General features: G+C 41.1%; 1 protein-coding gene across 1 annotated transcript in view; it reads right to left on the bottom strand.

Moving 5' to 3' along the window:
- The window catches only part of LOC145350212 (low-density lipoprotein receptor-related protein 1-like), a 1,564,930-nt gene that overhangs the window by 252,370 nt on the left and 1,289,254 nt on the right, over positions 1-23,306 (bottom strand). The window contains exons 46-51 of the mRNA XM_080199274.1: positions 22,959-23,087; positions 13,869-13,988; positions 12,738-12,851; positions 10,570-10,719; positions 6,110-6,232; positions 3,736-3,855 (exon numbers count right to left, since the gene is read on the bottom strand). Of these exons, the coding sequence (XP_080055400.1) occupies positions 3,736-3,855; positions 6,110-6,232; positions 10,570-10,719; positions 12,738-12,851; positions 13,869-13,988; positions 22,959-23,087 (756 nt within the window). The remainder of the gene's footprint in view (positions 1-3,735; positions 3,856-6,109; positions 6,233-10,569; positions 10,720-12,737; positions 12,852-13,868; positions 13,989-22,958; positions 23,088-23,306) is intronic.

Below are 23,306 nucleotides of genomic sequence, written 5' to 3' on the forward strand. Positions count from 1 at the left end.
AATAACAGCAGGGGGAGCACTTCCTGCACATGCTCAGTTGTAGTCATACTGCTTGTCACAGCATCAGCTAGCAGCATTAAAATGAACAAGTTGGCTTGACACAGACAAACAAGAAAGTTTAATCATAGAATCACAGAAACCCTACACTACATAGAGAGGCCATTCAGCCCATCAAGTCTGCAGTGACCACAATCCCAGCCAGGCCCTACACCCATATCCATACATATTTTACCTACTAATCCCCCTAACCTACACATCTCAGGACACTAAGGGGCATTTTAAGCATGGCCAATCAACTTAACCTGCATGTCTTTGGACTGTGGGAGGAAACTGGAGCACCCGGAGGAAACCCATGCAGACACGAGGAGAATGTGCAAACTCCACACAGACAGTGTCCCAAGCCGGGAATCAAACCCAGGTCCCTGGAGCTGTGAAGCAGCAGTGCTAACCACTGTGCCACCGTGCCACCAAAAGTTATTCATTTTTAGGTCTGCGCAATCCTTATTTAATTACAGGTTCTTCATCCACGCCACCTATGAGTTATTAATGGTTCACCATGGTAAACATACTTCTGACAATTTGATTATAAAGATACTAATTATGAAATTTCAGTAAATGAAATTGTCAACTTACAATATGAAATAGTGATTGTAATATTTAGGTGAAGGACACTTTTTTGGCAAAAGAAACAAAAAATTAAAAAAAATGAATTAAATGTTTAGGAAAAATTACCCAATCTGAAACTCAAAATAATGACTGTGTTTAAAAATCTTATCATCCTCCATGAGCTAGCCAAGCGATGTAGGCGCCCTAACACACTGAGTCTATGCAGCAACCACATAAAATTTTGATTGAGATCCCATTAGAGTTAGAGAATTGGAATGAATTGTTGCCAGCAAATTATGTTAGCTTTTTCTTTTGGTTATTTGCTGCAGTGTAATGAACACTGACCGTGCATATTCCAAACTTCAAACAATGTCTTATGAGCTAGTAAATGATTAATGAAACCTGATAAGTTTATCGCAAGGAGGCCAATACAACCATTGGGCAGGATTTACCAGCCCTTCCTGCTAGTAGGATCTTCCAGCCCCACCGAAGGCGATCCCTTGTGGCAGGTAACCCAGCAGTGGGGTGGGCAGCCAGGCAAAATGCTGTAGGCTTCAGTGAATCCAGAAAATACCATCGGTGGACAATGATGAGCTGCCTCTGCCATGGAAAAACATACCTCAAGGGGGCTGGAAAAATCACACTACTGTTTCTGTATGAATATCTTTTTCATTTCCCATTTATCTTCCTCTTATCTTCCCCTACTTTAAACAAGAAGGACAATATTTAGAAATTTGCTTTCTTTTCATTGATGGGGTAGAAGAGGAAGGCCATAAAAGGGGAACAAAAATCAAATCATGAGACAATATCTGGGCACTGTACAACTAGGTCTTACTACTGCTGAATCTAGACTAGGGAATGGAGATAAATTACTTTTATCTCTAGCATCCATATGTAATAGTCACCCCAAGAGACAGAACCAAAGTTTCTATCATGTACCATGAGGCGATGACTTTGAGTCCCTTGACTACCAGCCAAAATGCAAGAAGAAGCCACAAGGATCATTACATGCTGAGAAAACTAATAGAAAAATAAAAGGCTATGACACTACCACCTAACATTTTGACTTCACATAGCTGTATTTTGAGTTCAAGTTCCCTCAGATTTGTAATCATGCAATTAGCTAATATGCAAATGTCAACTAATAATTGGCCTAAATGAATCCATTGAATTAACAAGGCAACTGAGCTATTGAGAGTCACAGCTGAAACAAATACTTTGTTTTCTCCCTCTTGGATACAAATCCATAGTGCATCACCTCAGATTGAGTATTTCCCTCCATTGTACCTGAATTGAATGTTTGTGCAGTGGGTGTATCACCGGTGGAATGTAATGATGCTGCCAAATGAATGGGCTTACACCATACTGCAAAGCTGACGACAGAGTGCCAGGTTTCCAGAAATCTGGCCAGGATTTTCTGTTCCTGATCTATGTCCCACTGTGGGAGGAAAAACTGGGAGTGGTGAGGAGCCAGGTGGGAATGTGTACCAAAATGCCCAATGCTGGGCTCATTAATTATGCAACTGGAGGTTCCCTGACATATTACATGATAGAGCAGGCTGGATGACACTTGCCCACCTCATATTTGTGTGCCATAATTAAATGGCACTCGGACATCAACTTTGTTGTGAAGCCATCAGGGAAGGAGGAAATTACTTGGCAATCCAGGAGCTCCAGCTCCCAAATTCTGCAACAATTCCCTATATTATTCAATGTAGTGGAAGAAAAGAGGGAAGTCCTGCACTCCAAGGATGGAAGGAGAGGGCAAGCTACATCCTTCTTTGGATAAGGAGATCAAAACTGTGCACAGCACTCCAGGTGTGGTCTCGCCAAGGCCCTGTACAGCTACAATCCTTGCTCCAGTACTCCATTCCTCTTGCAATGAAGGCCAATATACTCTTTGTCTCCCCGTCTGCTTGCTGCACATGTATGTTTGCCCACGGTTGGAGAGGCAATTGTGTGTCCATTAGATAACTCAGATTCTGTCTGGAGAAAGGGTGTTAAGCATTGAAGACACCAGCAAGCATTGTCCATGACATGCTTCTGTGAGCCTTATCCTTCTATTTGCATAGGTTAGCCACTCTGGAGGGTGCAGCCCAGATCCCTTGTGAACAACCTACAGTACATCAATCACATGGTACAGAATTTAGTGGATTTTTTGCAAGATTAGAAGCATAAGAAAGATACCTGAAACACAACTGCTCTCAACCCCATCTTCTCTCTAAGTATATGAAAATTAAGGCACAACAAGAGAGAAAGAGAGAAGATAGGAAGGGGTACCATTTGAATGAGGAATCTTATAGAGTTTGAAGAGTGGATAGCCAAGTTGGCAGCAGGAGAACTGGACTATGAAGTCAGTGAGTGACCTCTGTCCTGTAATGATTCAAGCAAAATGTAATCACGTAGAAACCTAAGGATTATGCCTTCCTCCATGTTGGAGGTAGATCATACTGTCATTTGCTCTCTCCTTTCTCACTTACAGGTGCCAGTAGGAAGAAGGAAGGCAAGTGGAAGTAACCTTGTCCAGCAATATCTACAGCCCAAAGAGGACCAAGGATGTATGTTAGCTGAACAATCTTCTATCCATGCCATTACGTTATTCCCTACACCATAAACTTCTGTTTTCCACAATAACTTTCGATGGAGCACTTTGTCAAATATTTTGTAGAAATCTAAGTACTATACATCCCTTTATCCACAGTACATGTGACTTCAAAGGACTTGTGTAATGACTTCAATCAAGCCATTGGGCTCCCAGATTAAAGAGTCAGTAATGGGCCAATCAGGGCCTCTTTTCCTTATATTTAACAGGGACTGTCAGTTCCTCTGGTAGTCCCAAAGGTAGACTGCTGATTGATAGCATTGTGTGTACTACTGTTGGAATTGTAAATAAGGAGATTTTGGTGAAAAGCCTCTGAAGACTTATTACAACTTGGAAGCATCATGTAGGAGGGTTAAAAAAATTGAGTAACTAAATGTCTGAACATTCCAAAGCTGCATTTGGTTCACAACATGGGGTACATCTAAACAACAATGAGTTCTTGGCACTGTTACATGTGGACTAATATCATTAATCACTAGTGTGTACAAAATTCATTACTGTTGTCTAATTCCTAACTGAAAACCTACCACAGAGAGTATCTACTTCATCAGCACCATCCCTGCAATCATCAGCACCGTCACAGACCCAGCGAGTAGAGATACATTTGTGATTTGGACATTCAAACTGATCCCATGTACAAAATGAATCTGTGAACAAAGGCAAATCTAATGTTAGTATCAATTTAATGCTTTGCTAGATTGTAGTGGGCTGGCATTGCACATACCCTTTATAATCTATGCACCATTGAGCCTGAATCTATCAGCGATAACAAACGTTCCAAACTCAGTATCATGATGATTAAATTATCATTTTGAAGCACTGTAATTCATGGAGTAAAATTTATGCCTCAGATTGAAAACCTTGAGCATGGGTGTTTAGTTAATGGATTTAAAACTCCTTGTCTTTTTGCTACCTTGTCAATATTAAAAGCTGTTGTCTGGAAGGCAAATAGTTTCAGTAGTGAATGGAATGCACCATAAATTTTCAAAGATAGTCTGGTCCTTTGGGCCATAATTTTTCCATGTCTTGTTCTTCTCTAATTTTTCTGTCTATCAAGGAAATGAGCTTTCTTTTGCACCAGAGACAAAGTTAAATACTTGATTGAATTCTGAAGTGAGAAATGCAATGTTTTATAAAACTACTGAGCTTAGCATGGCGTATCATGATCAGCACAGGCTTGGAAAGCTGAAAGGCCTGTAGCATAGGGCATCATGATCGTAGCATTATATAGGGCTGGGACTGGGGGGAAGCCAGAGCTCTGGGAGAAAACCCACACGACACAGGGAGAATGTGCAAAATCCACACCGTCACCTGAGGCCAAAATCAAACTTGAGCCCTTGGCTCTGTGAGTCAGTAATGCTAACTACAGTGCAACCATGCCACTGATATTATTTAAAGGACGGAGAGAGATTAAAGAACTGGATATCTTGGTACATGAATCACATGTATGCAAGCACAAGTGATTAGGAAGGCAAATGATAATTAATAGCAAGGGGAATGGAATATAAAATTAGGGATATGGCGAGGTCAGATCAGGAGTGCTATTTACAGCTTTGGTTCCCTTTTTTAAGATAATATATAAATCACACTAGAAACCTTTCAGAGGAGGTTCACTCAACTGATATCTGGTTTGAGGAAGGGTTATCTGATGAGGAAAGGTTGGACAGGCTGGTCCTCTGTCCATTGGGGTTTAGGAGATTGAGAAGTGATATAATGAAACATACAAGATCCTGAAGGGACTTGAAAGGTTGGATGCTGAGGATGGTTCTCTTTGTGGGAAAGACTCCAACTGGAGGATACAGTTTAAAAATCAGACAGTTCCCATTAAAGGTAGAAATGAGATTTTAAAAAATCCTTGAGAGGATTGTGAATCTTTGGAACTCTCTTCCCCATGGAGCAGTAGAAGCAGGGTCAATGAATAGATTTAAGCAGAAGAAGGTAGATTCTTGATGAACAAGGCAGTCAAAGCTTACTGGGAATAGGTGGGAATGTAGAGTTGAGGCTACAATCAGATTAGCTTGAGGGGCTGAATGGCCGACTCCTAATGCCTGATTCACATCTTCCAATATCCCTCACCCCCAAAATTGTTCAACAGCTTTCCTCATCCCTAACAATGTCCAGCCACTTCTCTCACACCTAAAATTATTCCTCAACCATCCTACAACCCTGAACGTATTCACCCTCTCTCTCACCCCTGAAATTACTCACCCTTCCTTTGCGTTCCTGCAAGGTTCACCTTCCTTAACCCCCAAAATTGTTCACATACCCACTCACTCTCACCTCTGACAGCGCTCACCACCCTCATCTTGCCCCTGCCAACAACACCCCAGAAAACCCAAACCTCCCCTGCCATTGGAATCGTGGAGCAATCTGGGCAGGTATAACTGGAAACCAGGACTTCAAACCCCCTGCATAAATTTTGTGTTTGTATGTAACTGGGCCTTCCCTGGAGTCCTGGAGTACATTAGTGAAGTAAGTTGAGATGGAGGCTTCTTCCCAAATCAAAAGATTTGGGTCATTATGCCCAAGACAGCAGGAGGACTCCCAGACCTTCTTCAAATTATGCTATGGATTTTTTACATCCCATAATGGCTCTTGCCCCAAAACCAGAAAATCCTGCCTGAAATCAGTGGACATTTCCATGGTCTGCTCCTTGCCCATTACAATTCCCGTGGCAGGCAGGAGGAGAAGATTCACCCCAGGGTCTCATTTTAACATCTCATCCAAAGGATAGCACCTCTTATATTGCAGCATTCCTTCAGCACTATAATAAGTTGCCAATCTAGGTTATCAGATCATCTCTGGCATTTGATTTGAAGCAATCAGCTTTTGACCCAGAGGCAAGAATGGCTGACACAGAAGCATTAGGAGTAAGTATGGCTAGTCTAAAGGATTAGATACCACAATGGGATTCATCTGCACCATCTTCACAATCCTCTTCTTTGTCACATATCCAAAAGGCTGGAATACATCTTCCATTTGGGCATGCAAAGTAGTGTTCTTTACATTTGAGTTTGTGGTGAGCTGAAAGAAACATTAATGCAGGATAGTTATTTAGTACTTCAGAAAGCTTGTAACTCATCTCTGGAGAAGATACTGCACAGCACTCAGTCACATTTAAATAACTGAACCCAACTAACAAAAACACAAATAAAGAAAGAATAAAACTGAAATATATCGACATCTGAAAGAAACAGGATGGTTTAATGGTTTGGATGGAAATTCTTTATTGGCACTGGACTGCAAAGTTTCAGAGAGGGTGGGTTGATTTTCCAGGTACTCTCTGTTCTGATGCTGGGCAGATACAATGAGCCTACAGTCTGCGGTACCTGTCAGAACTTCGCAGCAACTAATTTGGTCCTTTGGCTGATTTATAGAGCCCAAACTGAATGGCTCACTCAGACTTGTTCTAGCAGGTTTTTTGTACCAGTGAACGTAGAGAGAAAGTGGACTACAACCAGACATGAAAGTAAGTCTGTTCAGTCCGATATGGTGCACCGGGCAGAAAATAGCTGAGGAATTGGCGAGGAAATGGGAATGCAGAGAGACGCAGGGAAGGAGAATGCCAAGCAGTAGCTATAGAGTGGTAATCTTCCAGCTGTAGTTAAGAAATCGAGTAGTTTATCCATCGAATTGTGGTTAATGGACTGAAGGAGTAGGGGAAAATGGAAATGGGAACATTGTTATGTATGTTGGGCCACAGCCTCCTTAAGGGAACTGATCATGTGAACTGGGGTGTGGGGTGAACTGGTTGGGAACCGCCTTGAGTGGGCTGTGAACATCTGAAGTGTGGAGCGATTAGACTGAATAAAGATCTGTGTTCCCTGACACTGGGGAACAGGAACTCTTGAGATGACACCTCAGTACTCAGAGATTGAACACGCATGGTTGTAGTTAATTATGTTGTAGTGTGTGGAGGTGTCAGTTTCTTTTGATTTCTCTAGTGATGTTTCATGTCTTTTAAACATAATGATCGTTATTAAAACAGATCAATTAACTGATCCTGTGCGAGGATTAGTTCAGGCAGAATGTGGCAGATTTGTTTTTATTCTTGGAGCAAATAATGGGCACTGCTTTGCACATTCTTTGTACAGCTGGAATTTGAAATGCAGCATATTTCTTTGGCACGCTTTCATCTCATGGTTTGAATTATGAATAAGCACCAAAGTAAGTCATTCATTATGGCTTATTGCGACGATCTGACAACTTTCACCATCAACATCACCTGAGCCCAGAGACTTCAATGATCGGCTGACTGTTGAGTTTGTAAGATTGATAAGTGATATTTTTGAATGTGCAGTGCCATAAAGCCAACTCATATCAATCAGAATATTCCTGACGCAGTGAGGAATCGTGAGGATTTCTCATTAGTCTTTTCTGACAGACGTTAGCTTGTGGTGAACCACTTTGATTGTCAAAGTTTTCAAGAGTGAGCCTGTGCTGTTGTTTGTGGATAACTGGTTGCATCAGTCTGCCCAGTCCTTTGATGCCAGTCACAGTGCAAATTCTTCATTTTGTTCAAATGTGCCTTGGTGCCTTGATACAATACTTTGAACACGGCAATCACACGTTCAGTGAAAAAGGTTACTGCACAAAGAAACGACCTTCCATGTATTAATTTATAATTGACTAAATATAGGGGGGGTGGGGGAAGGCACGATTCTCCCAGCCTGCTGTGCTGCTCTAGCAGTGTGGCAGGCTGGCAGACATCAGCGAAGGTCTCCCCATTGGGCTCCACAGCCTCCAAGTGTCTCCAGGGCCTGGATTTGGGGTGTGTTTAGCTCCATGCCGGAAATCGGCCTATGAGACAGTTGGACCATTTTCTCAGGAAAGGGAAGTTGTTGGCATTAAGGGAGCAGGAAGTGAGGAAAATCTCTCTGATTCATTCCACTTGGCTGCAGATCATTTCAGGTGATGTTAACACATGTTGTCATTTCACAGTTTAGAAGAAAGAAAAATAAATGCAAACAGAATTTGAAAATAAAGATTAAAAGATTGCTTAAAGCGTGGGAGCTAATTCTCAGTGAATAAGATGCTACCTTGGCCCACATATTTACAGTCAGTTTTTTATGTTTTAAATGTATTCATATGAAGCTAATTTATTAGTAGGAGTTGACAACAGAAAATGGCATTGAACATCCCACTGGATGCCTGAGTAAATGAGATTCTTCTGTCGAATGAAATCATCTGTTGCTAGTCAATGACTGCTTCATAATGCGGTTTTGGGTTAGTCTGTTGGAAAAGGATAACAACATCAAATTTGTTTTGTATCTCAGTGTTAGCATGGAAAGGCTTTTGATCTTGTTAGTTTATTACAATGAACATAACATGAAATTGCTCTGAAAATGATTGTGACACTAAAATCTAGTACCCAGGGTTACCTACACTGTGCTATTTAGAAACAGTGAAGGCATCAGGATATTTGTAGGCATAAAAACTGATTTGCACATCCTTTGTTTTTAATGCAGATCAATTCAGCAGTGGGGCAATCAATGTGCAATTTGTGCAGAGGTTAGTGACACTACTAAACTCATGGGGTGGGGTGGTGGCAGTGGGAAGGCAGCGGTTAATGTACTCTGAGCTACAAACAATGGACCCTTTTCAATATTAATCAGGCCTAGTTAAGAATCTAGAGCTTTTCCCAACCCATTGAAAAATATTTCTAAACACTACACACATCCCCCGCAACCACAAACACAGATGTACACACACACACACACACACACACACACACACACACACACACACACACACACACACACACACACACACACACACACACACACACACACACACACGTCAAAATTGACCCTGTCTTCTTCTGCTTCTGTAAATACTGATTACAATGATTTATCTGCACATGAGAAATATTTTGAGACTCCATGCGTGCCATGAACATCATGTTACATGATGAAAAATGATTGGTGGTAGATATATGGGTGAAAGGTATGAACTTTATGAGCTATGCACAGAAACTACCACAGTGCTGTTTGCATCTACATCATGAAAAAAGAACATTAGCTTCGCTAAGGAGACTGCTCTGAGATCCATGCTCTAAATATGTCAATCATAATATGTTTTAAATAAGATGTTACCCTTCAGAATTTCCACCAACCTAAATCTCTAAGCACATCTGTTTAATGTTCACACATTTCTTAATAATGCAATTAGAGGATTGGGTACGGGGCTTTTCACATAACCTGCTGTTCATCATTAATATGAAATGTGAATAGCTGCATGTTGTCACTTTCTTTGATGGCAGATGATGGCAATAACTTGCCGGTTTCACCCAGTATAGCACGCTATGATACACCCGAAAGAATTATAATGTGGAGAATGCTTGAAAGGTGAATGTGGATAACAGTGTAATAGCCCAAAGGACCACTTCATATAATATCACAACATGTGAGATCAAAGTTCAAACAGCTGGCTGGCAGTTTAAATTCTAATTCGAATGCTTGGCGCAATTCCAAAATTAGAAATCTCCTATTGTGTGCTCTTGGTTTCTCTGAATACAACATGCCATAAATTCGAAAGAAGGCACAAGCATGGAGAACTTGGCAATGCAACCAGCCTACCTGATCTGTACATGAACAGGGCACTGCTAAATTCACAGAATCTTTGTTCAGGTAACCAATATCAAAATGCACCCATTTCAGGGAAAAAAATGACAACAGTGAAGGAAATATTGGAAAAGGAGAAGCTCGTCCATAAGAGATAGAATGTAAACAGTCTTAAAAGAGGAATGAGAGATAGGGAGCTTTCAGTAAGGAATTCCTGAGCCAAGAGCCTAGACAACAGAAAGCTCAGCTAGAAAGAGCAGGGAAAAAGTCAGCAAAGCTGTACATGTGAAAATTACTCCCTGATAAAACAAAAGAAATCAATATGTTCCATCAGTGGTATGCAGCATAAAAAGAATATTTATTTCAAACAGATCATGGTGATAAGACACTCAAAATGTTGTTGGCACCATTTCCTCAGCGTTGCCTGGGTTAAAACTTTTAATGTTTAAAGTTTATTAGTGTCACAAGTAGGCTAACATTAATACAGCAATTAAGTTACTGTGAAAATCCCGCAGTCGCCACACTCCAGCACCTGTTTGGGTACACTGAGGGCGAATATAGCATGTCTTTCAGACTGTGGGAGAAAACGGGAGCACTCAAAGGAAACCCACGCAGACATGAGGAGAATGTGCAGTCTCCGCACAGACAGTGACCCAAGCCAGGAATTGAACCTGGATCTCTGTACTGTGAAGCAGCAATGTGCTGTGCCGCCCCATGGTTGCAAGGGCTCTTTAGGATGAACTTTCAATTTCGGATGTTTGTCTATTATTTTTATTATAAACTATAAAGGATGTTTACCTTGGCAATTTAGTTCATCTGTGTAGTCACCACAATCATTGGAGCCATCACATATCCACGATGGAAGGATGCAGAGTGAGGTACTATTACATTTTATGAAATTTGTGTCCTTAATTCCAACTCTATAGAAACCAGTGCAGTCTGTGTTGCCTGCATCAGAATTAATAGAAATCACCTTGTCAAGATAAATAATGTTTGCATCTCATTGAAAAGAACACATTATATTTCACTGGAAATTATGATCTACTTGAAATATTACATAATGCCATAATTGAGTTCAAGAGTGAGAAACTTGGATCAGAAATAACTGGGCTGCACTTAAATAAGGGTAATTATAAAGGAATGAGGACAGAGTTGCCTGGAGTGGACTGGGAATGGAGGTTAGCAGACAAGAAGGTTGATCAGCAATGGCAGTTGTTTCTGAAATAGTTCATGACTCACAACAAGGGTGTATCCCAGTGAGAAAGTAGTATTCTAGGAAGGGGGATAAAAAAAACATAAAATGTGGCAAAGATTAATGGTAAGCTAGACAGTTGTGCAAGATTTAAAAACAAACAAAAGATGACCAAAAAAGAAGATAAACTAGGAGGGTAAACTCATAGTATATGTAAAAGTGGAAAGCAAGAAGTTCTTTAAATATATAAAAAGGAAGAAAGAGGCCAAAGTGAACATAAATTCCTCAGGGAATTAGACTGGAAATGGCAGCGTTACATCAATCTTCACAATGGAAGACACTAATAACATTCCAAAAAGACTAAATAATCAAGGGGCAGAAGTTGGTGCAAGGGAGAAGAAATAAATATATAAATTATCACTAGACATAAAGTACTAGGGAAACTTATGGCTCTGAAGGCCAATAAATCCCTTAGACCTGATTGTTTGCATCACACCCTCAGATATTAGAGGAAACAGCTACAGAGATAATGGATGCACTGGTCGTAATCTTCCAAGAATGCTTAAAGTCTGGAAAAGTTGCAGAGGATTGGAAAACAGCCAAAGTAACAGTCTTATTCAAAAAGGGAGGAAAAAAAACAATTAAATTTAGGCCAGTTAACTTAACTTCTGTCATTGGGAATATGTTAAGAGTCCATTATAAAGGATGTAATAGCAGAGCATTTAAAAATATATTCAAGCAGAGTCAATATGGCTTCACAAAATGGGATAATTCCTGGAAGATTTATTTTAATTCATTGAGGTAGTAATGATAAAGGGGAACCAGTAGATGTAATATAGTTGGATTTCCAAAAATGCATTTAATAAGGTACTGCATAAAAGGCTATTGAATAAGATAACAGCCTATGGTGGTTGGTGTAGTATATTAGCATAAACAGAGGGTTGGCTAGCTGTTAAAAGGCAGAGTTGGGATACATGGGGCATTTTCAGGATGGCAATCTGTACCTTGTGGGGTGACACAGAGACCAGTCCTGGGGCCACAATTATTTACAATGCATATTCATAACTTGGATGTGGGGAATGAATGTACTATTGCCAATTAACACAAAAATAGGTGGACAGGCAATGGTGAACATGACAGTCTGCAGAGGGATATAGGCTGGTTGGTGGGCAAAAATTTGGCAAATGGAATATAATGTAAGAAAATGTGAAGTTACGCATTTTAGTCAGAACAATAAAGACGTTGAATATTACTCAGATGAAGAAAGACTGCAGCACAGAGGGATTTGAGGGTCCTCACGCATAAATCACAAAACGCTAGCAGGCAAGTTCAGCAGGTAATCAGGAAGGCAAATGGAATTTCCTTTATTTCAAAGGGAATAAAGTATAAAAATAGGGAGGTCTTGCTAAAACTATACGAGGCACCTGGGATATTGTGAACAGTTAAGTTCAAGGTTAAGATGGAAGGTTTTTCATCTTTAAAGGAATCAAAAGTTATGGGGAATAAATGGAAAGTGGAGTTGAGGATTATGTCAGATCAGTCATGATCTCATTGAATGGCACAGCAGACTCGATGGGCTGAATGTCTTATTTCTGTTCCTGTGTCATATGATCTTATATTATCCATAAAACCTTTCAAATATGTGTTTTGGCAGCAGTAAAGAAAATAATGCTCAAGTAACTGATGCCTTCCAATTATGTCTGTTGGCCAGTGAATGTGCACCTACTTTCTGTGAAATGCTAATAACAACACATGGCAAAAGCTTACAACTTACCGCAGTTTGTTTCATCAGAAGCATCTACACAATCTATCACCTGGTTGCACTGTGCTGATTTGACAATGCAAGTCCCATCTCTGCATCGAAATTCAGCTGCACCACATGTGGAATCTAGAAGTAAAACATAGGTCAAGGTACAGTTATGCTCTTAGTTTCAGTTTCAGTTACTTAAGTTACTAATTTTCTAAATGGGTGGAATTTAAATCTACCAAGGGTGCCTGCAGAAAATGCTGGCCAATAAGTTATATTTCATTCACAATTAAACAATTCGTATGCAATTGCAAACCATAACATTTAACTGATTAGAATTAGTGCAAAACTTGAAATAAATGGGACATGACATGGGAAACATGAGATCAGGAATGCCATGGAGTAATGTTTAAAAGGCAGATGTTGGGAGCAAAATGTACCGCTATTTATATTTGAAAGTCAATTGTTTTTAATGAAAGTATTGTTCTTGGGGAAAGCCTGAATGGATTCTAATAATCCTGAAAGCTGGCTAGCTGGAAAACAATCCTCAGATCATGATATATCATAGAATCATAGAATCCCAGCAGTGCAGAAGGAGGTCAGTTAGCTCATCAAATCTGCGCTGACAACTATCCCACCCAGCTCCTATCCCTTTAACCCCACATACTTACCCTGCTAATCCCCCTGACATTAATGGGCAATTTAGCATGGCCAATCTCTTTTTTAATTCATTCATGGTACATGGGTGTTGCTGCCTGTCCAGCATTCATTGCCCATCCTTGGCTGCCTTTGTTCAGAGGGCAGTTGAAAATCCATCACATTGCTGTGGCTCTGGAGTTACATTTAGGTCAGACCAGGTAAGGATGGCAGATTTCCTTCCTGAAAGATCACAAGTGAATTGGTTCATTTTTCGGACAATCACCAATGGTTTCATGGTCATCAGTAAATTCTTAATTCCAGATCATTTTAAATAAATTCAAACTCCACCAACTGCCATGATGGGATCTGAATCCAGGTCCTCAGGACATCAACCTAACCTACACATCACTGGAGATAAAACAATTTAATTTCTGCTATTTTGGTCACCTGCATGGTGAACAAGTCGTTTGAAAGATTGTTCAGTGCAAATACTGCTCATAACACCAACCTAATACTTACTATTACAAGATACTTCATCTGAGTTGTCAGCGCAGTCATCCACCCCATCACACCACTTTGCATTGGATATGCAGCGGCCATTGTAACAATGCTTAAAGCCTTTCCGACAGCTCCTGTTTGCTGATGCAAAGAAACCAGAGAAACAAAAGTGAAGTGGCAAGATGATAAATTCATCACATGTGATGGACGATAGTGTCCAGTAAGACAATGAATGTTTCAAGCATTCAGCGATCAATTTTACAAAGTTGGATTGGAGGTTAATTGGAGAAACAGGCTATTAACTTCACCTTTCTCACTCCTAATTGTTTTCCTTAACAAGGCAGCTGGTGTAATTTTCTGTGATCATTACAAAATTTCGTGACTTAAGGCTTCTCTCCCACTTCTCTTCTGTCACCGTCTGCCCTGACACCTTCATTACTGGGGAGAGGAGAATGTTTCCAACAAATCTGAGTCTTTCTCATCTTCCATATTAATCACACCCCTTTCACTCTTTTGTTTCTGGTGTGCGTTATCGCTCAAAATCCAATTTGGCCAAAATCAGTCTCTTTGATAAATGTTCCAGTTACTTGTAATTGATGAACATTCTCCCCAGTTAGTCCCTTTTTAGTCACTGGCAGTGACTTTAATTTCAAGGGCAGAAACCGCAGGGAAGTTGATAACAGTGTCTGATTGACATATTTCGGTCAGAGATAAAATGAACTCCACATCGAGCTTTTGAATTGTAATTTTTTTTCTGCTAATTACAATAAAGAGGTCATAGTTTACATGCATTAATTTCAATATGCTTGTCGCTCCCCACCCAAAGAATGGCATTCTTGCTTGGACACACAGTTGCCGAGTACTTACTCAGGTACATCTTCGAACTGTTCACAGCGGGCATTCAATTCTCTTTGTGCCCGATAGCCATATACCCTTCACAAATTCAAGCTAATGTTTCTGCAGGGGCACTGAAAATAAGCGTAGTGTCCCTCTCACAACCTGACTGTGATTATCTTATCCAGTATAGTTTGTGAATGTTACTGGTGAGCTGAGCTCAGTTACTGTCTGCATTAGCTTCCTGAATTGCAGAGGGAGATTACTGACAACAAATTTTAGCACAATCTGGTGTCATGCAGGCAATATTTGCCTGGGTACAAAATTGCAGTTGGGAGGTCATAATGTTGATTTGCAGTTTATAGTCCAGCTTTAACAAGGTGATAAAAGTTTTAATGTTGGCAGATTAAGAAATAAAAGACTTGCATTCATATAATATCTTATTGAACATCTAAGCCTCGCACAGCCGATAAATTGCTTTGGAAATGTAAATACCAGCAAATGCAAGAGCCAATGAATACACAACAGGACTTCACAAAAAAGAGAGATAAACAATCAGTTAATTTGCTTTTAGAGCTGGTTTTGGAAGAGAAATGTCAACTAGTACACCAACAAAACATCCAATTCTTCTTGAAATGATGCTGTAGGTTAGCATAAGCAAATGGCACCACTGTCAGTACAGTAACCCTCAGTAATCATAGAATCCCTACAATACAAAAGGAGGCCATTTGGCCCATCAAGTTTGTACCGACTTTCCAACAGAGCATTCCAGCCAGGCCTTTTCCCATCGCTCTGCTAATCCCACTAACCTACACATCTTGAGATACCAAGCTGCAATTTAACGTGGCCAATCTACCTAACCTGCGCATCTTTGGACTGTGGGAAGAAACTGGAGCACCCAGAGGAAACCCACACAGACACGAGGAGAACACGCAAAGTCCACTCAGACAGTCACCCAAGGCCAGAATCAAACCCGGATCCCTGGCGCTGTGAGGCAGGGGTGCTAACCACTAAAGATAGTGTGCTAAAATGACGATATCAGATAAGCCGATTATCAGGAGGGTGGGTTCAATTAACTTCATAAGAGTTGAGTTTCCTGTAACATGGGGGCCAGGGTTTTGCAGAATCAGGCTGACTCTGAGGAGGGCTTTAAAAATGGCAAGCAGTACCCGATTCTGGAATTTCTGTCATTATTCCCAGATCCAGCAATTTTCACCAGTATGGGAAAATATTGTGGTCAAATCTATTGTAGGGATATCCATCCCATATCCCCCCCTCAGAATTATTGTGGAGTCAGGCTCGGTTTTTGAGAACTCATGGTTCACAGGTCCTCAGAGTATCGGAGGGACCAGTATGCACTATGCCCAGCGCCAATGAGCAATATGATGACAATGGCATGTCTTGAATTGTTGATGAAAATAAATTAAGAATTAAATATTGACTTTGAAAATGATTGCTGCTTTTACAACTCGATGAATGTATCAAGTGGACAAAGCCATGAGAATGTCAATAACAGGAGTCCTACTTTGCTTTACACCTCATAATTGAAACTAACATACAGACATTGAAAAAGCAGATCAAAGAAAGAATGACTTATTATAACCTCATAAAGATGTTGATCATTAAAAGCTAACACTTCACTTCAGCCTGTCTAAACAGGCCCTTACTGAACTAATTATACTCCCTTCCCAACAGCACTGTGGGTGTACCAAATGAACTGTAGCAGTTCAAGAAAATGGCTCACCATCACCTTCTCCAGTGTAAATAATGATTGACAAAAATTATTGGCTTTACCAGCAATGCCCACATGAGCAAGTACACTTGCACATCCAGACTCTCACGGATGAAACAGTACTTGAAAATATTAGGATTTCTGTTGCTGAGTCGCTGAATACATTGAAGATGATGATCTTCCCACAGGTAATTTTCCTTCTCAAATCACATTTCCTCCTCATCCCACACTCTATTCTGATTTCCAAGTTGCCCCCACCACCCAATCCCCCTAACCCCCTAGGGCAGCACAGTAGCACAGTGGTTTGCACAGATGCTTCACAGTGCCGGGGACCCAGGTTCTCCCCCTGTCTGCATGGGTTTCCTCTGGATGCTCTGGTTTCCTCCCATAGTCCAAAAGTTGTGTTGATTAGATGCCTTGGCCATGCTAAATTTTCCCTCAGTGTAGCCAAACAGACGCTGGTGTGTTGCGATTAGGGGATTTTCACAGTAACTTTATTGCAGAATTAATATAAGCCTACTTGTGACACTAATAAACAAACTTTAAAACTTTAAACTTTAAACACTACATCACAACTTACATTTCTGACCTTTTTTTTCATTTCAGATACCTAGGAAGTGCAATCAGGCCAGACAGTGCCAGAACAGCAAAGTGACAATGATGGTGATGATGATATAGCTACTTGATTTCTACACTTGGAGCCACCAGTTCAGATACTGACACTGATCAAAGTTTAATGAGTAATACAGAGGCAGGATTTGCACTTGATCACAGCAAGCATGAGAGGCCTGCAGGAAAGGAATTAAGGATGGTGCAAATGCTAGTTTGCTGGAGGGTAATTTTGATTCCCCTTATTCACAGAAAGTCGATGTTATCTCTTGTGCTTGTGGGATTGGGGAGATTCCCTTTATTGAGAAGGAGTATGCCCAAGAGGGTGGAGTTCCCCTTATCCATGGGGAGCGGGTTACCCATTATCCATAGGGGGAGTGTACGGGATGGGATTGGGGGGAGGAAATGGGGGTGGTGGTGGGGGTTGGTGTTTCTCCTTATCCACAGGGGTGGTTGCCCAAATGAATGGGGATATTTACCTTATCCATGGGAGGGGGGTGGGGAGGGGAGGGGGAGGGGGGTTCCCCTTTTCCACAGGAAGGGCTGCCCCAGTACTTGTGTGGGGGTGAGGGTGGGGGTGGTTCCCCTTATCTGCAAGGGAGATAATTGCTTGTGGGAATCCCCTTATCTGTGGGGGTGGGCGGGGGGGGGGGCTTGTTCCTGTGCATGTGTACAGGGGGCTGGTTTCCCCATATTCATGGGAGGGGGGGAAGTAGGTTTTTTTTAGTGCACCTCCAGATTTTTTGTATACGATACTGGAATGTCTGGAGAGGAAACCCGCCTATGCTGCTGGAGAGCTACAGGCCATTTTTTTTGCTTCAGCCAGCAGAGTGCAAAATTTTGCCAAGTAAGAGCATCTGTAAACCCAATGGAAATACATAATGTAAAGTTCTACCTCTCAGTTTTCATTGCAGTAAGGTAGCTGCCACCTCCAAGCCTGCCCCCGTCCTGTGCACCGCCCCCCCCACTTAACTTTGGGGCTGCAGTGGAAGCTCAGACTGATGTTATGCATGATCATCTTGCTGCCTATGGATTGTATTGTACAAATAGCCCAACAATCTATCCTCAACCAAATAACTAGGGTTGCTAAGCAATACTTCAGAAAGTAATACTAAATCCCTGGACCACACTCCTGCTGTTTTCTCTCAAGAAGGGAGCATTCATTCTCTAGCCCCTGCCACTTCAGCAATGCCCTTGTTCTTGCCTGTCAGACCACAAGCTCAAACAGCTGACACCCTACGCCAAGATACTGCAGTCCATTGTTGGGCTGTATAGGCTCGGAGCATTTTGAAGTTGTCCTTCAAGATCATTTTAAGTGCCCTCCCTTCCACCTGCCATGCTGCAGCCACTGGGGTAGCAGGAATAATAGGACAGGCAAAAACACAAGACTGGCACCAAAGGAGTGTACAAGAGTAATTAGTTGACTTGTCAATGCAAATATGGAAGGATTTGATTTACCAATTTGGTTTGGAATTTTAATTTTGTGGCTGTTATTATTTTTTCATTTATAGACATTTGGATTCTGTCATTCGTAGCGACAGAGGGGAAATGAAGTGTTAGACATTTGGTGAATGGAAATGCTGTTAATGCACTCAGATGAGTTCTTCAAAGGCAGCCTAGCCCAGGGATGCTGAGTGGCTGAAGATACCATACAATTTATTTTTGGTGGCAATGTACCTCATTAATGTCCTTTTGACCTTTGGGAATTGGACTCCAGTTTTCCTAGGCTGTTACAACTCATGAATCTTTTCTCTTTGATAACCCTGTGAGGTTAATCCAGCTTCTGAACATTCTGTTCAAGCTACAATGCATTTTTATATGATCTTCCTTAGGGTGTTTGTAACATTGCTGATGCTCCAAGAAATACATTTATGTCAGCTAAATTGTTTTACATCAATAAATAATTCTGGCTTGAAAAATGATGCCCGCTGCTGTTTTCATGTGGAGTCCATTGTGCATCTGAACAGCTAACGTTGTGTGTTATCTAATTTATGTTGTTTTTTTTTCCTGCAGGTGTATGTATGAAGTTAAAGTCTGCTGTGTGGCTGTTTTTTAAGTTGTAAAGCATGTGGTTTTCCTTGGCCGTAATATGCATCGGTAGACAGGCAGTTTCTTTAATCTATGTGTAAATGAGATTGTCCCCTGTTAATTGCTATCAACAGCTACATTGAAGCATCCCGGGTGGTGAATGTCAGGAGTTGTTGCATCCCTTCAGTTACAAAAGAGCTAAGACATCTGTCTGATAGCCGAGACAATATGACTTTGCTTCTTCATAAGAATTCAGTGGGAATTTCTCATAATATTGTAATTAATCTTCACAAAATGTTAAAACACTCATCTTCTGTCAAACTGATATATATACTTTGATGCTTGATGTTTTTCATACTTGACTATTTTAAAAGCCCCATCTGGAACAGTCAAATTTGTTGCATATGTAAATATTCATTAATATAGGGTATATTGCCTTTGAAACAATAAATTTGAATAATGCAACTACCTTCTGATAGCCATCTTTCTCGAACTTCTTTCCTGACACTCTCCTCACTTGATCTCATTTCTAAAACACTGCAGTCCATTCACGTACATTCAGAATGAAATTGTTTGTCTCCTCACATATTCCTATTTGCTACCGTCCTTTATCCAAAAACCGACACTCAATCTCTTTGGCTTTTCTATGCAACTCCAAATCACATACTTAGCTTGCTCCTCTGAAGTCCTTGATTGCATTGTCACCTTCCAGTCTGCAATTTCAAGTTTGAACCTTTCTAATAAGACACCAATGCAATGGCACTTACCAAAGTCAAAAATGAACCCTTTTAAAGTTTATTTATTAATGTCACAAGTAGGCTTACATTAATACTGCAAATAAGTCACTGTGAAATAGCCCTCGTCGCCATGCTCCAGCATCTGTTTGGTACACTGAGAGAGAATTTAACATGCGCAATGCACCTAACCAGCACGTCTTTCAGACTGTGGGAGGAAACCAGAGCATCCTGAGAAAACCCACGCAGACAGGGGGAGAACATGCAAACTCCACTCAGTGATCCAAGCCAGAAATCGAACCCATGATCTTGGCTCTGTGAGGCAACTGTGCTAACCACTGTGCTGCCATGCCACTGTTGTGACAGTGCCCATGCTGCATCACCCTTCCCTATAAGTGTCGCCCTCTCTGCAGCCTTTGGGGTAGTTAAGAAGCGGAATTTTTCATCCTGCCTGTTACGGACAGAACATGGTCCTCGGGCACGATTTTCCAATCTTGGGGCGAGAGCAGCCAGAAAATCCTGCCCAACAGAACCTCCTCCTCCAATGGTTCTCCTCCAGTGCAATGTGACTGCCTTCTCAGTTATCTGTACAATGCCACCATCAATCTTACTCCAGAAACATAGGCTATTATTCCAGTGCAGTACTAAAGAATGCTGCTCAGTCAGAGGTGGCAGTTTTAGATATTAAACCGAGACATTCTGTTCTCCCCAGCAAAATATTCTGTGGCACCATTTTGAAAACAAAATCAGGTAATGCTCACCGGAAACCCGGCTAAAATTTATCTTTCAGTCAACATGACTTAAACAAATTATATAGTCATGAACACATTCCTGTTTGTGGGACCTCACTATCTCCAAAATGGCTGCTGTGTCTTTCATACTACAACAGTGGCCTTCATAGCGAGGGGGATTGAATATAAAAGTAGGGAGGTCTTGCTGCAGCTGTATAGGGCATTGGTGAGGCCGCAGCTGGAGTACTGTGTGCAGTTTTGGGCGCCGCACCTGCGCAAGGCTATTTTGGCCCTGGAGGGAGTGCAGAGGAGGTTTACTAGGCTGATACCGGAGTTGAGGGGATTGAGCTATGAGGAGAGGCTGAATAAACTAGGCTTGTACTCGTTAGAGTTTAGAAGAATGAGGGGAGATCTCATTGAGACGTATAAGATGATGAATGGGATGGATAGGATAGAGGTGGAGAGACTCTTCCCGCTCAAAAAAGACAGTAGGACTAGGGGGCACAGCCTCAAGATAAAGGGGAGGCGGTTTAGAACGGAGTTGAGGAGGAACTTCTTCACTCAAAGGGTGGTGAATCTCTGGAATTCTCTGCCCGTTGAAGTGGTGGAGGCTGCCTCGCTAAATATTTTTAAGAAGCGGGTTGATGGGTTCTTGATAAGAGAGGGGATTAAGGGTTATGGGGAGAGGGCGGGAAAGTGGAACTGAGCCACGACAGATCAGCCATGATCTTATTGAATGGCGGGGCAGGCTCGAAGGGCTAGATGGCCTACTCCTGCTCCTATTTCTTATGTTCTTATGTTCTTATGATTGTACTTCAGTAAAGTACTTCATTGCCTGAAAGAGCACTTGGACTTCCTGAAATTGTGAAAGCTTTATATGGATACAAATGGTAAACGAAAATGTCAATCTGTAGAGGCTGCAGGTCTCCCTGCGGCTTTTGACCAAAAAGAGAATTACAGAACAAAGAGATCTAGGGGTACATGTTCATAGCTCTTTGAAAGTAGTGTCACGGTGAACAGAATATTGAAGAAAGCATTCAACATGCTTGGTTTCATTGGTCAGAACATTGAATACAGGAGTTGGGACGTCTTGTTGAAGTTGTACAAGACATTGGTAAGACCACACTTGGAATACTGTGTACAGTTCTGGTCAACTTGTCATAGAAAGGGTATTATTAAACTAGAAAGACTGCAGAAAAGATTTACTAGGATGCTAACGGGACTTGATGGTTTAAGTTATAAGGCGAGGCTGGATAGACTGGGACTGTTTTTCTCTGGAGTGTAAAAGGCACTTCTACACTCCAGAGGGGGTTTTTACAGAGGTCTATAAAATAATGAAGGGCACAGATCAGCTGGATAGTCATTATCTTTTCCCAAAGGTAGCGGAGTCTAAAACTAGACGGAGTAGGTTTAAGCTGAGAGGGGCAGTTTTTTCACACAGGGTGGTGAGTGTCTGGAACAAGCTGCCAGAAGTAGTCGTAGAGATGGGTACAATTTTGTCTTTTAAAAATCAATTAGATAGTTACATGGATAAGATGGGTATTGAGGGATATGAGCCAAACGCGGGCAATTGGGATTAGCTTAGGAGTTTAAAAAAAAGGGCGCCACGAGCAAGTTGGGCCTAAGGGCCCGTTTTCATGCTGTAAACCTCTATGACTTTAAACACACAAAACCAGGCAAGAAATCAAAGGAGTAGGCCACCAGGCCCTTTAAGTCTGCCTTGCCATTCAACACAATAATGGCTAGTCTATGCTGGCCTCTACTCCTTTTCTGTGCCCTTTCCCCATAGCCCTCCATTCACTGAATATTTTCTGCCAGGCTGTTGCATACATAATAGGCCTTATCACACAAAATATATCCATATGATTAAATTCACTGGGGTGAATTTTACTGTTCCTCCCACCATGGGAATCGGAGCGGGCAAGGGCCGAACTATGGAAAAGTCCACTCACCTCAGGCAGGATTTTCCAGTTTCGGGGCAAGCGCAGTTGGAAAATCCCGCCCATTTTCCTATTAGTATTACAATAATATAACATTTACATATAATCTAAATTTAAATAAACATTTCCATGTTTATAAGTTATTTTTAAGCAAATTGTTAGCCAATGTTTCACCTTTGATACACATCTTATACAGAATTTGTCTTTCCTATGGTGTGCACAATCTTCCATGTCATAGTACAAAGGAACGGGCCCTTATCAGAGCTGTTAGATTAGATAAATGGTGGCATAGACTAGCTTTGAAAGCATTCAGTACATGAGGTCAAGGTAAGTGAGGGATGATTTTATGATTTGCAAATATGTCACAGATTGCACTTCTGAAAATCCAGCCTCAAGTGATTATTCATCTCAGTTACTGATGGAATTTTGAGAATAATGATGCTGGGTGAAAAAGCTAATGTCTACTTTCACACACTTCCTACCTAATAGAACAGATTACTTACCACAGTATGATTGCTTTTCATCTGATTTATCTTTGCAGTGAACAATTCCATCGCATGTCAAATGGTATCCAATGCAATCTTTGTTTCCACATTCAAATTCAGTGTGAATATTGCAAGAAGAGTTCTTGGCTGAAACAAATGTTGCATTTAAGAAAAAAATCACATAGATACAGAATGTTTCCTTGCGCTGTAAAATACTAAGAGTCGATGGTTGCATATAATTAATTTTGTAATTTCCAACTTCCTAGTTTCCTTATACTGTGGACCTCTATGGACCTAGTAAATAGTTAATAGCAGTTCAGCACTGAATTGGACAATTCCCATCACTCCATCCATTGCTTCTTTCTC

This window comes from Carcharhinus amblyrhynchos, chromosome 11 (genome assembly GCF_965287045.1).
Source record: "Carcharhinus amblyrhynchos chromosome 11, sCarAmb.v2.hapA, whole genome shotgun sequence".
Taxonomy (NCBI): Eukaryota; Metazoa; Chordata; class Chondrichthyes; order Carcharhiniformes; family Carcharhinidae; genus Carcharhinus; species Carcharhinus amblyrhynchos.